This window comes from Anthonomus grandis, chromosome 10 (assembly GCF_022605725.1).
Source record: "Anthonomus grandis grandis chromosome 10, icAntGran1.3, whole genome shotgun sequence".
NCBI classification, from domain to species: domain Eukaryota; kingdom Metazoa; phylum Arthropoda; class Insecta; order Coleoptera; family Curculionidae; genus Anthonomus; species Anthonomus grandis.
Window position 1 is genome coordinate 512719 of NC_065555.1, and position 14502 is coordinate 527220.

At 33.1% G+C, this 14502-nt stretch overlaps 1 protein-coding gene across 2 annotated transcripts in view; it reads right to left on the reverse strand.

Annotated features, from left to right (window-relative positions):
- Positions 1 to 13283, reverse strand: part of LOC126741708 (GRAM domain-containing protein 2A-like) — a 52929-nt gene extending 39646 nt beyond the window's left edge. Inside the window, exons 1-4 of one of the 2 annotated variants that reach the window (XM_050448246.1) lie at positions 12903 to 13283; positions 12621 to 12823; positions 12455 to 12563; positions 458 to 553 (exon numbers count right to left, since the gene is read on the reverse strand). In XM_050448246.1, coding sequence (XP_050304203.1) covers positions 458 to 553; positions 12455 to 12563; positions 12621 to 12823; positions 12903 to 13195 — 701 coding nt within the window. In that variant the 5' untranslated portion in view covers positions 13196 to 13283. Of the gene's footprint in view, positions 1 to 457; positions 554 to 5335; positions 5512 to 12454; positions 12564 to 12620; positions 12824 to 12902 lie in introns of those variants that run through there. The other variant, XM_050448248.1, reaches the window with a different exon arrangement.
- Positions 13284 to 14502: the final 1219 nt, after the last annotated feature.

Genomic DNA, 14502 nt, shown 5'->3' on the forward strand with positions numbered 1-14502 from the left:
CCAGTCACACGCAGCAATACACGCGCGCGAATTCGATAAAGAAAAACAATAAACTAATAAAATATATGGTCAATTGAAGCAGCAGCCTTGATGGCAACGTTAAATTACCATTGTCAATATTTGTTTTTTTTTTGTTGAATTATTGTTCAATTTCACAAACTTTTTTTTTTAAGTTTTAATTATTATCTTTTAGAATATAGACTAGGAGATGGACTGTTTGTTTTAATTATCATACAGTCAACTTTTATGGTGTTATCAAATCAATATTCTCTTGGTCTATAAGAATGTTTTTATCATTATTATTATAATTTGTGTAAATAGGCAAGAAGCATTATTTAGAGTGTAGGGTATAATATCATTAATATCAAATGTGACATGTGTCAAATTGTAAAGGTAGTTTTAGGTTATGTACAATAATAACCTAAAACAAATGATAATTTAATTGCTTCTGACTTACCCATTAAGGAACCCGGAATTTTGGTTCCTTAAATCATGTAAAGGTTCGTCTTCTGTGCTCGGTGGATCCTCTACGACTAGAGGGGCTGGTGGTTGCCTAAAAATTGTGAAAAAAGGGAAATTAGTTAACACTGTAAGCAATTGTTTATTAACTTTCCCTTTGAAATTAGATTAATATTTTGACTTGTGCGAACACATGTACTGTGTTATGTATTAATAAATACTTAATTTGATAGTGTTCTTATTATTTTTATTTTCTCTTTGTGTATTAGCTTTATATAGGTGTAATAAAATTCTTAGGGTAAAGTTTTGATTTAGGTATTGTTAAATATTGTTCTTAAGGTAGACACTAAATATATATTTTACTGTTATGATACATTACAAGCTTTTATTAGAGCTTTGCTTCAACAAATGCAAAAATCTTAGATAATAAAGCTCTTATTGACTCGACTTGTAATATGCAACTTCTGGATAATGAAATGGCATGGCTCGGGGCATGGAGAAAATGTGCATGCATGACCTTTTCAAAATGCATACGAATGTCTAGGAAAGAAATGCAAATCCTAGGAACTTACTCCAGTAACATTTTCGATGGCCTTAGAGGGAATTACTTAGAAAACATTCTTTTACTGTTTAAAGTACTTACAAATAACTTATTCCTAATAACAAAAACATTATATTCACTTATTCTTTATTAGGAAAAAACATATTATTAATGCAATATTCAGAGAGGTTTATATACAAACAAGTTATCGCCTATCTTATGATTTTCATTAAATTAACGTTGAATATTAAAACTAAAATTAAGTCGATGTTGTGCAACGCGGTCATACTTAATAAAAATTTGCTTACTTAACATATTATATATAATATGTGATTTCTTTTTATTTACAGGCCATTGCTAATAATTACTAAGATTATGCATGTCCTCCCTAACCTCACTAATTGTAGTTTGGCTGTTTCGTTGCCAAGCAACACAGTTTCAATTGTTTTTTTGAGTAAATATCAAAATCTTAATAATAATGATATTAATGTGGGTTAATTAACATATGATTTTTGGGAAATATTCAAAAATTAATAGAAAAAACTTACCAAATTCGAACGAATAACTAATAATACGTAAACAAAGGGAGTGGACGCCATATTTAATTTGTTCTGTCATTAAAAATACTATAACCGTTGATTGAATATTATACAAATATTCAATCAACGCTATAACCTATAACCGATTCCAAGCGGTCTATCGGTAATTAAAGTATTAACCAAACACGTCCAAGCGGTTATAGTTATAAGCGCTTGAGATACGTGACGTCACCAATTAGTTCTTTATACGTCATCAATTTGGAACCAGTAATTACCCACGTCCGGAGCTGTTTTCTAAACGTCAAATGTCAAAGATATTGAAATAAGTGCGGGAAAAAATAAAAACAAACAACAAATAATTATTTCCTTTTTAAAAATGACACAAAATTTATTATGGCTAATAAGTTTTCTTTTTTGATGTTTATGTTTAAGAACTAATTACATATAATATTACTGACGTCTGGAGTATTATTTAAAAACAAACAAAATGATCATTGTGACAGCTGACAAATTATCAACCGCAGTTAACAGAGATTTTGTTGAAATCAAGAAATGGTGTGATACTAACAAATTGTGTTTAAATATTTCAAAAACTAGTGTTATGAATTTTTAATAAAACAATAATTTAGTCCATGTTGTGAAGTGTCAATACAAGGGGATTTTGAAAACATGTAGCGCCATCTTTATATTAACTCGTATAATACATTTCATGTATGGCGGGTTGCCAGTTACACAGAGTTCCTTTAAAAATAAAGTAATCAGTCCTTGCTATTGCACAAATATAAGCGTTGTATTATTTCATCTTGTGCCCCAAAAAAATCTGACTTCTACTATAATTTTCAACAGTCCAGACTAAGTAGAATTAAACCCCAAGTGCCTGGAATAATGTATCAATTTATTCCAGATATCCTTTCAAATACGACTGAGACTAATAGATTCTGGAATAAATAATTTATTAACGCGATTTCTGCATGTTTTTTAAATTATAGCTAAACGCCAATTGCCTGGAATAAAGCGATGATTTAGTCCATTCAGGTATTTCTCTATAATAGTTTTGTGCATTTTTAACATTTTTAACATGATTATTTCTAAATCATTCCTACCCTCAAAGTAAAATTTGACTCTAAATGCCTTGACAAAAAATTTGGGAATTTTTTTAGGTAATTCTGCAGTTTAGCAGCTTTTGTTAAAACTAACGAAAAATGGTCGGGTTTTTTGCAAAATCGGTGGATTTTGATATATATTTTTCACTAAGAGTGGCGGAAAGCCAAATTTTATCACGAAGATGGTGTTATCGCGCAACTCACTATGGTACATGAATAGAATACCGTCATTAGAATAACCCTGTATTCGATTAGTTTTGACAACAAATAGGTTACAACTAAGGTGAGGATAGGTGTGGTGTTGCCAGTTGTATGCTGAAAAACCTGAAAGATTGGAATGCTATTGGAAAAATGATGAAAGAAATGGTAAAGATAAAAGAAAGCGAAGAACGAGAGGCAGGATATTAGACTAATGTCCTCCCTGTGCTAGATACCATTGAAACTGTTCAATTTTCTGAGTTATGAACATTCTGTGAAATATTAAAAAAAAAATCAATATTTTCAAAAAATATTTTTTTTTTCAAAATCTTGTACAAATTTTGAAAAACGCTGAAATAGGTGTCCAGTCAAATTGTCCAGAGAATATGTGTACAAATTTTCAAAATCGTGTCTGTTCAATTTTCTGAGTTATAAACATTCTGTCTAATATTAAGAAAAAAAAAATCAATATTTTCAAAAAATATTTTTTTTTCAAAATCTTGTACAAATTTTGAAAAACGCTGAAATAGGTGTTCAGTCAAATTGTCCAGAGAACAGGTGTACAAATTTTCAAAATTGCATCTGTTCAATTTTCTGAGTTGTGAACATTCTGTCTAATATTAAAAAAAAAAATCAATATTTTCAAAAAATATTTTTTTTTCAAAATTTTGTACGAAATTTGAAAAACGCTGAAATAGGTGTCCAGTCAAATTGTCCGGAGAATGTGTGTACAAATTTTCAAAATCGCATCTGTTCAATTTTCTGAGTTGTGAACATTCTGTCTAATATTAAAAAAAAATCAATATTTTCAAAAAATATTTTTTTTTTCAAAATCTTGTACAAATTTTGAAAAACGCTGAAATAGGTGTCCAGTCAAATTGTCCGGATAATGTGTGTACAAATTTTCAAAATCGCATCTGTTCAATTTTCTGAGTTGTGAACATTCTGTCTAATATTAAAAAAAAATCAATATTTTCAAAAAATATTTTTTTTTTCAAAATCTTGTACAAATTTTGAAAAACGCTGAAATAGGTGTCCAGTCAAATTGTCCGGATAATGTGTGTACAAATTTTCAAAATCGCATCTGTTCAATTTTCTGAGTTATGAACATTCTGTCTAATATTAAGAAAAAAAAAATCAATATTTTCAAAAAATATTTTTTTTTTCAAAATCTTGTACGAAATTTGAAAAACGTTGAAATAGGTGTCTAGTCAAATTGTCCAGAGAACATGTGTACAAATTTTCAAAATCGCATCTGTTTAATTTTCTGAGTTGTGAACATTCTGTCTAATATTAAGAAAAAAAAAATCGATAGTCGGTCGCTGCGGCGGAGTCCGACACTGCCCATGGTCGCCAGAACACCAATGACCATGGGTGTGCATTAATACGCATTTCCTAAACCTCTTAAATTGCTCAAGCACCGCTCATCAAATTTTACGTATTTTTACAATTTTTTTTAAATGTCCTAATTTTACCCAACAAAAATTAAAAGTGGCGGAATGATACGATACAATTCGTCTCGAATATGTGAATTTTGAAGTTAAAAAAAAGAAATTTTCAATTCAAACAAATTTGTGTTTATTACATGTAATTGACATTTTAAGTAATATGTTGTATATGTTAAGTATATGTTTATATGTTATGATAATGAATGACTAAAAAAATACAGAGTGAATTCTCCACTTTAGAGAAAGCCAGACTGGAGACAAGGCTTCAGCTGCAGAGTGCCAAAACGCAGTTGACAACAGAACTGGGAACTCCACACCTAACCTCAACTCAGTTGTCACCTATTTGTTGACAAAACTAATGGTATACAAGGTTATTCTAATGATTAATCGCGTCCTATAGTGCGTGATTTAGTGCGTGATAACACCCTCTTCGTGATAAAATTTGGCTTTACGCCACTCTTAGTGAAAAATATATATCGAAATCCACCAATTTTGCAAATAACCCGACCATTTTTCGTTAGTTTTGACAAAAGCCGCTAAACTGCAGAATTACCTTTTTTATTTAATTTTTTAGCAATAAAACGCTCATATCTCTAAAACTAATAATAATGTTGGAGACCTATTTCAGCGTGTTTTCGAAAACATTTTTGCAATAACGGAACTCGCCTTAGAAATTGACAAAAACAAAGTTTAAAAAAACCGAAATTTTTAGCAACAAAATACTCATATTTCTGAAAGTAATTACGTTAGAGAGTTGAAATTTGGGAAATAGTTTCTTCTATTAAATTCATTCATTCAAATCGATTTTTTCACAAAAATTGAGTTTTTCGAAATCGAGCTCTTATCACCCACATCGCAGTTTTTGAGCCCTCAACGAGAGCTACGATTTTTAATTTTTCAGATATAATCCTTGACACCCAAAAAAATCGCCTAAAAATGTCATATTTTATGCTTATAATTAAGGTTAAAGTTATTCATGCTTTGTTAGTCTCACTCAAACCTTAAATTGACCTTTAATGACAACATTTTTTATATAAAAACCCTTACCGAAACTCCCAAAATTCCCCCTCCTCCTCAGACGAAGAACTATCCGACTCACTACTGTTATTAACCACTTTAAACACTTTATTATTCCGCCTTTTCAACTTTTTGAAAATTCGCCCCATTACGATGATGCTGATAATTCCGTTATTTAATGAAACTCGGCGACGATCGCACTATTATTAGCGCGACAAAATATAATTTTAGCCGATTGAGAAAATAATAACGTGATCGCACAACTTTCTTTATAAAAATAAAAAAAAAAATAAAAAAGAAAACGCGAAATTTCACTAGACGACTATTTTTAACGCGCCATTTGATTTTTTCAGCCCGAATTAAAATACATAGGTAGGAAGTCGCTTATTTATTTATGATTGCTCCATTCGGATTCAATTGGGAAATTGCATAAAATATACGGGGTGATCAAGGCAAGAAACAACGTTGAATGTTATTAAAATCTATTGCTCAAGTTATGGAGGTCAATCCTTGAGGATTAGCAGCCCTATAAGTGAATTACCTTGTCGCATATTGGTTATTTATATAATAAGATTGGTTTGTACATTTGGACCGCTTTTAATTTCTAATCAAATTAACGTTATTAAGAGTTTTACAAATATGCCTAAAATGCTGCACCAAAAACAACCAGCATGACTGACTGACGTACCTGCGTTGTCTGTCCACTGCAGTAATTTGAAAGTAACACCCTCAAACTGTTTGAGCCACCTTTTTAAAAAATGCCCGGAACAACTGTTTATGATAAATCGGAAGTAAAAGTTAAAAAAAAATCCGGAAATGTTTGTTCACACCGTCGTCGTAATAACGTGCATTGAGCGTTGTTCTGTGATAACGTTCTGGCTGTTATCGACTAAAACGGCCCCCCCTGCTGCCTGCCGCATGTCGTGTCCTACTGCTGCAGAGGCGAAGGACGCAGGACTACAAGGAAATCCCGAGAATCGCGTGGTAGTACAGTCAATCTAGCGAATTTCTTCGCAAAAATAGTATCAATATTCATATTTTAAAAGACAAAATCCGAAAGCTGCAGCACCAGTTAGTATGTATTTTGTAGCTTTTTTAACGCTTTTTAATACTCGCGACGGATAAAAATTTTTTTTATATAAAACTCTGAAAAAACTTATTTTTGGCACCTTTAGCACCCTCTATCCTCTGCCCTGTGGGTCGTAGCAATCTGAACTAATGTGATATTTTATAGATAATTTTGCACTCTACAATTTTCGTCTTGAAAGTTTTTTTCTGTAACTTGCAGGAGGTTATCGAGAAAAAATGATAACCAAAAAAGAGGTTTACAAAAAAATACCTGGAATTGGTGTTGATCAACATTTAAAATATGAATTGTGATACGTCTTTTTTTTACGCTAAATTGACTGGTCTATGGCGCGATGTTAATGATGATAGCACTGCGTATCTCCGTAATGTTCCTTGCTCCTCCTGCCGCCGTTTGTCATCTTACTCCTACGGCGTTTCATTTTTTTTTCTTTAATGGCTTTTACCGTGTAAAGGTAAAGGAATCCCTTTGACGTCATAAGATAGTTGAATGTCAAAGTTGAAGGCAAAATTTCTTACAAGGTAAATAACTTATAAAAAAAGTATTTTCACAAATTCACCGGAATGTTTATAAAAAATCTATTTTGTGGCAAATAAAAAATAGGATATATAATTGTGAATGCATTATAGATTAATATCAAAAAAAATTCTAATTCTTTAACGCCTTTACAAATTAGCTATAATTTCATCAAGAAAGAAATAAAAGGTCTAGCCATTGTCATTGAGCGTTACACTACGCTCAATGGCATTACATTTATGAAATAAGTCAAATCGTAATAAAAAGCCATTTCTAATTCTGGAACACTCTTAAAATCGACTGTAGCTTCAACAGCTAAAAAGTTGTGATTTGTGACTAAACGGCATTAGTTACAACATTGGAAACAATTGAATCGTTATGAAAATTCATTTGCAATTGTGGAACACACTTAAAATTTGCTGCATCTTTAACAGGTACAAAGTTGCAATTTATAGCTAAACGACATTAGTTGCCATAATGAAATTAATTGAATCGTTATCAGGAACCATTTCCAATTCTGAAACACACTTCAAATTCACTGTATCTTTAACAGGCACAAAGTTGCAATTTGTAACTAAACGACATTAGTTGCATCAATGAAAACAATTGAATCGTTATCTGGATCCATTTTCAATTCTGGAACACTCTTTAAATTCGCCGTATCTTCAACAGGTACAAAGTTGCAATTTGTGGCTAAACGGAATTAGTTGCATTAATGGAAACAATTCATTCGTTTTCAGGATCGATTTTCAATTCTGGAACATACTTCAAATCGACTATAACTTCAACAGCTAAAAAGTTGCAATTTGTGGCTAAACGACATTAGTTGCATCAATGGAAATAATTGAATCGATTTGAGGATCCATTTCCAATTCTGGAACACACTTCAAATTTGTTGTATCTTCTACAGGTACAAAGTTGCAATTTGTGACTAAACGGAATTAATTGCATCAATGGAAACAATTGAATCGTGATCAGGATCCATTTCCAATTCTGGAACACTCTTCAAATTCGCCGTATCTTCAACAAGTACAAAGTTGCAATTTGTGGCTAAACGACATTAGTTGCATCAATGGAAACAATTGATTCGTCATGAGGATCCATTTCCAATTCTAAAACACTCTTTAAATTCGCCGTATCTTTAACAGCTAAAAAGTTGCAATTTGTGACTAAACGACATTAGTTGCATTAATGGAAACAATTGATTCGTCATGAGGATCCATTTCCAATTCTGGAACACTCTTTAAATTCGCCGTATCTTCAACAGCTAAAAAGTTGCAATTTGTGACTAAACGACATTAGTTGCGTTAATGGAAACAATGGAATCGTTATGAGGATCCATTTCCAATTCTGGAACACTCTTCAAATTCGCCGTATCTTCAACAGGTACAAAGTTGCAATTTGTGACTCAACGACATTAGTTGCATCAATGGAAACAATTGATTCGTTTTCAGGATCCATTTCCAATTCTGGAACACTTTTCAAATTCGCCGTATCTTCAACAGGTACAAAGTTGCAATTTGTGACTCAACGACATTAGTTGCATGAATGGAAACAATTGATTTGTTTTCAGGATCCATTTCCAATTCTGGAACACACTTCAAATTCGCTGTATCTTCAACAGCTAAAAAGTAGCAATTTGTGGCTAAACGGATTTAGTTGCATTAATGGAAACAATTGAATCGTTATGATGATCCATTTCCAATTCTGGAACACTCTTCAAATTTGTTGTATGTTCAACAGGTACAAAGTTGTAATTTGTGACTAAACGACATTAGTTGCATCAATGGAAACAATTGATTCGTTTTCAGGATCCATTTCCAATTCCGGAACACTCTGTAAATTCGCCGTATCTTCAACAGGTACAAAATTGCAATTTGTGGCTAAACGGAATTAGTTGCATCAATGGAAACAATTGATTCGTTTTCAGGATCCATTTCCAACTATGGAACACTCTTTAAATTTGCCGTATCTTCAACAGGTACAAAGTTGCAATTTGTGGCTAAACGACACTAGTTGCATCATTGGAAACAATTGAATCGTTATGAGGATCCATTTCCAATTCTGGAACACACTTCAAATTTGTTGTATCTTCTACAGGTACAAAGTTGCAATTTGTGACTAAACGGAATTAGTTGCATTAATGGAAACAATTGATTCGTTTTTAGGATCCATTTCCAATTCTGGAACACTCTTCAAATTCGCCGTATCTTCAACAGGTACAAAGTTGCAATTTGTGACTCAACGACATTAGTTGCATGAATGGAAACAATTGATTTGTTTTCAGGATCCATTTCCAATTCTGGAACACACTTCAAATTCGCTGTATCTTCAACAGCTAAAAAGTAGCAATTTGTGGCTAAACGGATTTAGTTGCATTAATGGAAACAATTGAATCGTTATGATGATCCATTTCCAATTCTGGAACACTCTTCAAATTTGTTGTATGTTCAACAGGTACAAAGTTGTAATTTGTGACTAAATGACATTAGTTGCATCAATGGAAACAATTGATTCGTTTTCAGGATCCATTTCCAATTCTGGAACACTCTTCAAATTCGCCGTATCTTCAACAGCTAAAAAGTTGCAATTTGTGACTAAACGACATTAGTTGCATCAATGGAAACAATTGATTCGTTTTCAGGATCCATTTCCAATTCTGGAACACACTTCAAATTTGTTGTATCTTCTACAGGTACAAAGTTGCAATTTGTGACTAAACGGAATTAGTTGCATTAATGGAAACAATTGATTCGTTTTCAGGATCCATTTCCAATTCCGTAACACTCTTTAAATTCGCCGTATCTTTAACAGGTACAAAATTGCAATTTGTGGCAAAACGGAATTAGTTGCATCAATGGAAACAATTGATTCGTTTTCAGGATCCATTTCCAATTCTGGAACACACTTCAAATTCGCTGTATCTTCAACAGCTAAAAAGTTGCAATTTGTGACTAAACGACATTAGTTGCATCAATGGAAACAATTGATTCGTTTTCAGGATCCATTTCCAATTCTGGAACACTCTTCAAATTCGCCGTATCTTTAACAGGTACAAAGTTGCAATTTGTGACTCAACGACATTAGTTGCATCAATGGAAACAATTGATTCGTTTTCAGGATCCATTTCCAATTCTGGAACACACTTCAAATTTGTTGTATCTTCTACAGGTACAAAGTTGCAATTTGTGACTAAACGGAATTAGTTGCATTAATGGAAACAATTGATTCGTTTTTAGGATCCATTTCCAATTCTGGAACACTCTTCAAATTCGCCGTATCTTCAACAGCTAAAAAGTTGCAATTTGTGACTAAACGACATTAGTTGCATCAATGGAAACAATTGATTCGTTTTCAGGATCCATTTCCAATTCTGGAACACTCTTCAAATTCGCCGTATCTTTAACAGGTACAAAGTTGCAATATGTGACTAAACGACATTAGTTGCATCAATGGAAACAATTGATTCGTTTTCAGGATCCATTTCCAATTCTGGAACACTCTTCAAATTCGCCGTATCTTTAACAGGTACAAAGTTGCAATTTGTGACTAAACGACATTAGTTGCATCAATGGAAACAATTGATTCGTTTTCAGGATCCATTTCCAATTCTGGAACACTCTTCAAATTCGCCGTATCTTTAACAGGTACAAAGTTGCAATTTGTGACTCAACGACATTAGTTGCATCAATGGAAACAATTGATTCGTTTTCAGGATCCATTTCCAATTCCGTAACACTCTTTAAATTCGCCGTATCTTTAACAGGTACAAAATTGCAATTTGTGGCAAAACGGAATTAGTTGCATCAATGGAAACAATTGATTCGTTTTCAGGATCCATTTCCAATTCTGGAACACACTTCAAATTCGCTGTATCTTCAACAGCTAAAAAGTTGCAATTTGTGACTAAACGACATTAGTTGCATCAATGGAAACAATTGATTCGTTTTCAGGATCCATTTCCAATTCTGGAACACTCTTCAAATTCGCCGTATCTTTAACAGGTACAAAGTTGCAATTTGTGACTCAACGACATTAGTTGCATCAATGGAAACAATTGATTCGTTTTCAGGATCCATTTCCAATTCTGGAACACACTTCAAATTCGCTGTATCTTCAACAGCTAAAAAGTTGCAATTTGTGACTAAACGACATTAGTTGCATCAATGGAAACAATTGATTCGTTTTCAGGATCCATTTCCAATTCTGGAACACTCTTCAAATTCGCCGTATCTTTAACAGGTACAAAGTTGCAATTTGTGACTCAACGACATTAGTTGCATCAATGGAAACAATTGATTCGTTTTCAGGATCCATTTCCAATTCTGGAACACACTTCAAATTTGTTGTATCTTCTACAGGTACAAAGTTGCAATTTGTGACTAAACGGAATTAGTTGCATTAATGGAAACAATTGATTCGTTTTTAGGATCCATTTCCAATTCTGGAACACTCTTCAAATTCGCCGTATCTTCAACAGCTAAAAAGTTGCAATTTGTGATTAAACGACATTAGTTGCATCAATGGAAACAATTGATTCGTTTTCAGGATCCATTTCCAATTCTGGAACACACTTCAAATTCGCTGTATCTTCAACAGCTAAAAAGTTGCAATTTGTGACTAAACGACATTAGTTGCATCAATGGAAACAATTGATTCGTTTTCAGGATCCATTTCCAATTCTGGAACACTCTTCAAATTCGCCGTATCTTTAACAGGTACAAAGTTGCAATTTGTGACTCAACGACATTAGTTGCATCAATGGAAACAATTGATTCGTTTTCAGGATCCATTTCCAATTCTGGAACACACTTCAAATTCGCTGTATCTTCAACAGCTAAAAAGTTGCAATTTGTGACTAAACGACATTAGTTGCATCAATGGAAACAATTGATTCGTTTTCAGGATCCATTTCCAATTCTGGAACACTCTTCAAATTCGCCGTATCTTTAACAGGTACAAAGTTGCAATTTGTGACTCAACGACATTAGTTGCATCAATGGAAACAATTGATTCGTTTTCAGGATCCATTTCCAATTCTGGAACACACTTCAAATTCGCTGTATCTTCAACAGCTAAAAAGTGGCCATTTGTGGCTAAACGGATTTAGTTGCATTAATGGAAACAATTGAATCGTTATGAGGATCCATTTCCAATTCTGGAACACTCTTCAAATTTGTTGTATGTTCAACAGGTACAAAGTTGTAATTTGTGACTAAACGACATTAGTTGCATCAATGGAAACAATTGATTCGTTTTCAGGATCCATTTCCAATTCCGTAACACTCTTTAAATTCGCCGTATCTTTAACAGGTACAAAATTGCAATTTGTGGCAAAACGGAATTAGTTGCATCAATGGAAACAATTGATTCGTTTTCAGGATCCATTTCCAACTATGGAACACTCTTTAAATTTGCCGTATTTTCAACAGGTACAAAGTTGCAATTTGTGGCTAAACACGGTTTATTTATATCAGCTGTATTTCAATTAGATGAAAAACTTGCACACTATAGCTAATATAGAAAAAGACTATTTAAATACTTACAAAGTAGAGTTGATTTCCGCTGACGTTTGCCGAGTATTAGCATCCATAGTTGCAAGAGAAATTTGTTTGGAAAATTTCGTTTTAGGTAACAGAGTCTTCTTATCTGAAACTAATTTAAAAAAATCCGTATTTATTAGTAGTTGAAATTTATTCCGAATGTTCTAACCATCGGGTTTAACGTCGTTTTCACTTTTCGGTCTCATTCGCCTCACGATCCTCATCGAATCCCTGACCCTCTTCGATATCGCACGTCGTAAGTTCGATGGGCTGATTTTTCTCAGCTCGACTTGATCCGGTCCATCAGAGACATATCCAGAAACGGCTTGAGGGATATATTGACTTTCTAAACGTTCTATACGTTCTGTACCTCTAAATTAGTAAGAGAAAAGTGTATGAAAAAGTGTTTTGCAATTTGAACGTTTTGAATAAAATCGAACAAAATTCTAACCTTGTGCGTTCGCTTAATCGCGTGTCGCTAAAATTTCTCCGAAATTCGCCGCATGCTTTCACTAGACACTCCTCACTTTTCGAATAGTAACGGGCCCTTGCGACTTTGGACATTTTACTCACTTCCTCTCTGTTTTCCCGATTTTCCGAGCCGTTCTCACTTTCGGAGGTTTTATACGATTTGTTCTCATCTTTGGACAAGTTCCTCGCGAATGTGGTCACTGTTTTTTTAATCATTTCCCCGATCGGTTTGGATTTCGGATCTTCACATCCCGCTTTACACGACGCTTCCATCTTATAATTTATTCACTTGTTTTTTTCATATTTAATTGATTAAAGTATGACCTCATCACAGTATAAGTTCACGTAGCACATCACCAGTTAAACCACACTTTTCCGATCTTTAAAAGTCTGAAACGCGCGCGTTCAATTTGTTGCTATCGCGTAAAAAATATTATTAATGTCTGATTACGTTCAATAATTATTATCCGAATATTTTCACTAATCCCACGTAGCAGGGACGGAGTATGATTATCGTTCATTTGTTCTTTAGACAGTCGACGGTTGAATTTTTGAAAAATAAACCTTAAGCAATTCTAAGAATATGGCAACATCGCGGGATCGCAAATGGGTCAAATTTTCGTTTGGTAAAACGTTGTCAAATATTCAATAACTCCCAATTTGTCGTGGGAATCTTGTATTTAATGATTTACTTCCCTTCTTCAAGGTTATAATATTGAAAATTTAATAAAGATCCGATACTGTAATACTCGCTTATCTTGCGATTACGACAAACCTCTAATTGTTTATAAAGTCGCATTGTGGAAATAATTTAAATTAGGACAACGGTTTTATTTATAATATTAAGGTATTGCACCGTTAATTACTGTTCGTTTAGGTGTGAATTAAAACACTCGATATGCAAAAATAGTCAAGTGATTTATTATATAATTTAAGCACCCATTTATTTACACTGTATTTATTTCGATTTAAAAGTCGCGCCAATATTCAGGATAGACCACTGCTCCGGAAGATTCGCAAACTTTCGACGTGTCTCCAGAGATGTAACGCGGTGTTCCCACTTGTGTTGGTTCGCATCTTCGAGTCTAGATGGCGGGACGAGCTGATTCCCAAATGCAGCAGGTATATTGGCCGATGTTATACGCAGATTTTTGAAGTAAAAGCAGTTGGATCTCTCTTTATCTGCATAAAAATAAAGTTAGCTGCTTACAAGATATAAACCTGGTAGTTTTATTTACAATTTCCATTCTTGTCCTGGGGATCCATTTTTGTTCCATTCATTGTAAGAATTACAACATACAAATCTGGTTATCTTAATATAACTGGATTTTACAAAAATAATTGTTTATTATACCAGGAATGTCTTAACTAGTAATATTCCTAAAATCTTCAACAAGAACTAACTGATTTATGCGACATTAAAGTGACATGTCAGAAACATAAACATGAATACTCTTTTATAAAGATATTTACATTAATATTCCAAATAAGTCCTCTGACATTACAAGCCCATATTCCTGGACTATATATCTTATTTTCACTTCCCTATTCTTGGTAACCCATATTGTTCAATTTGAGGC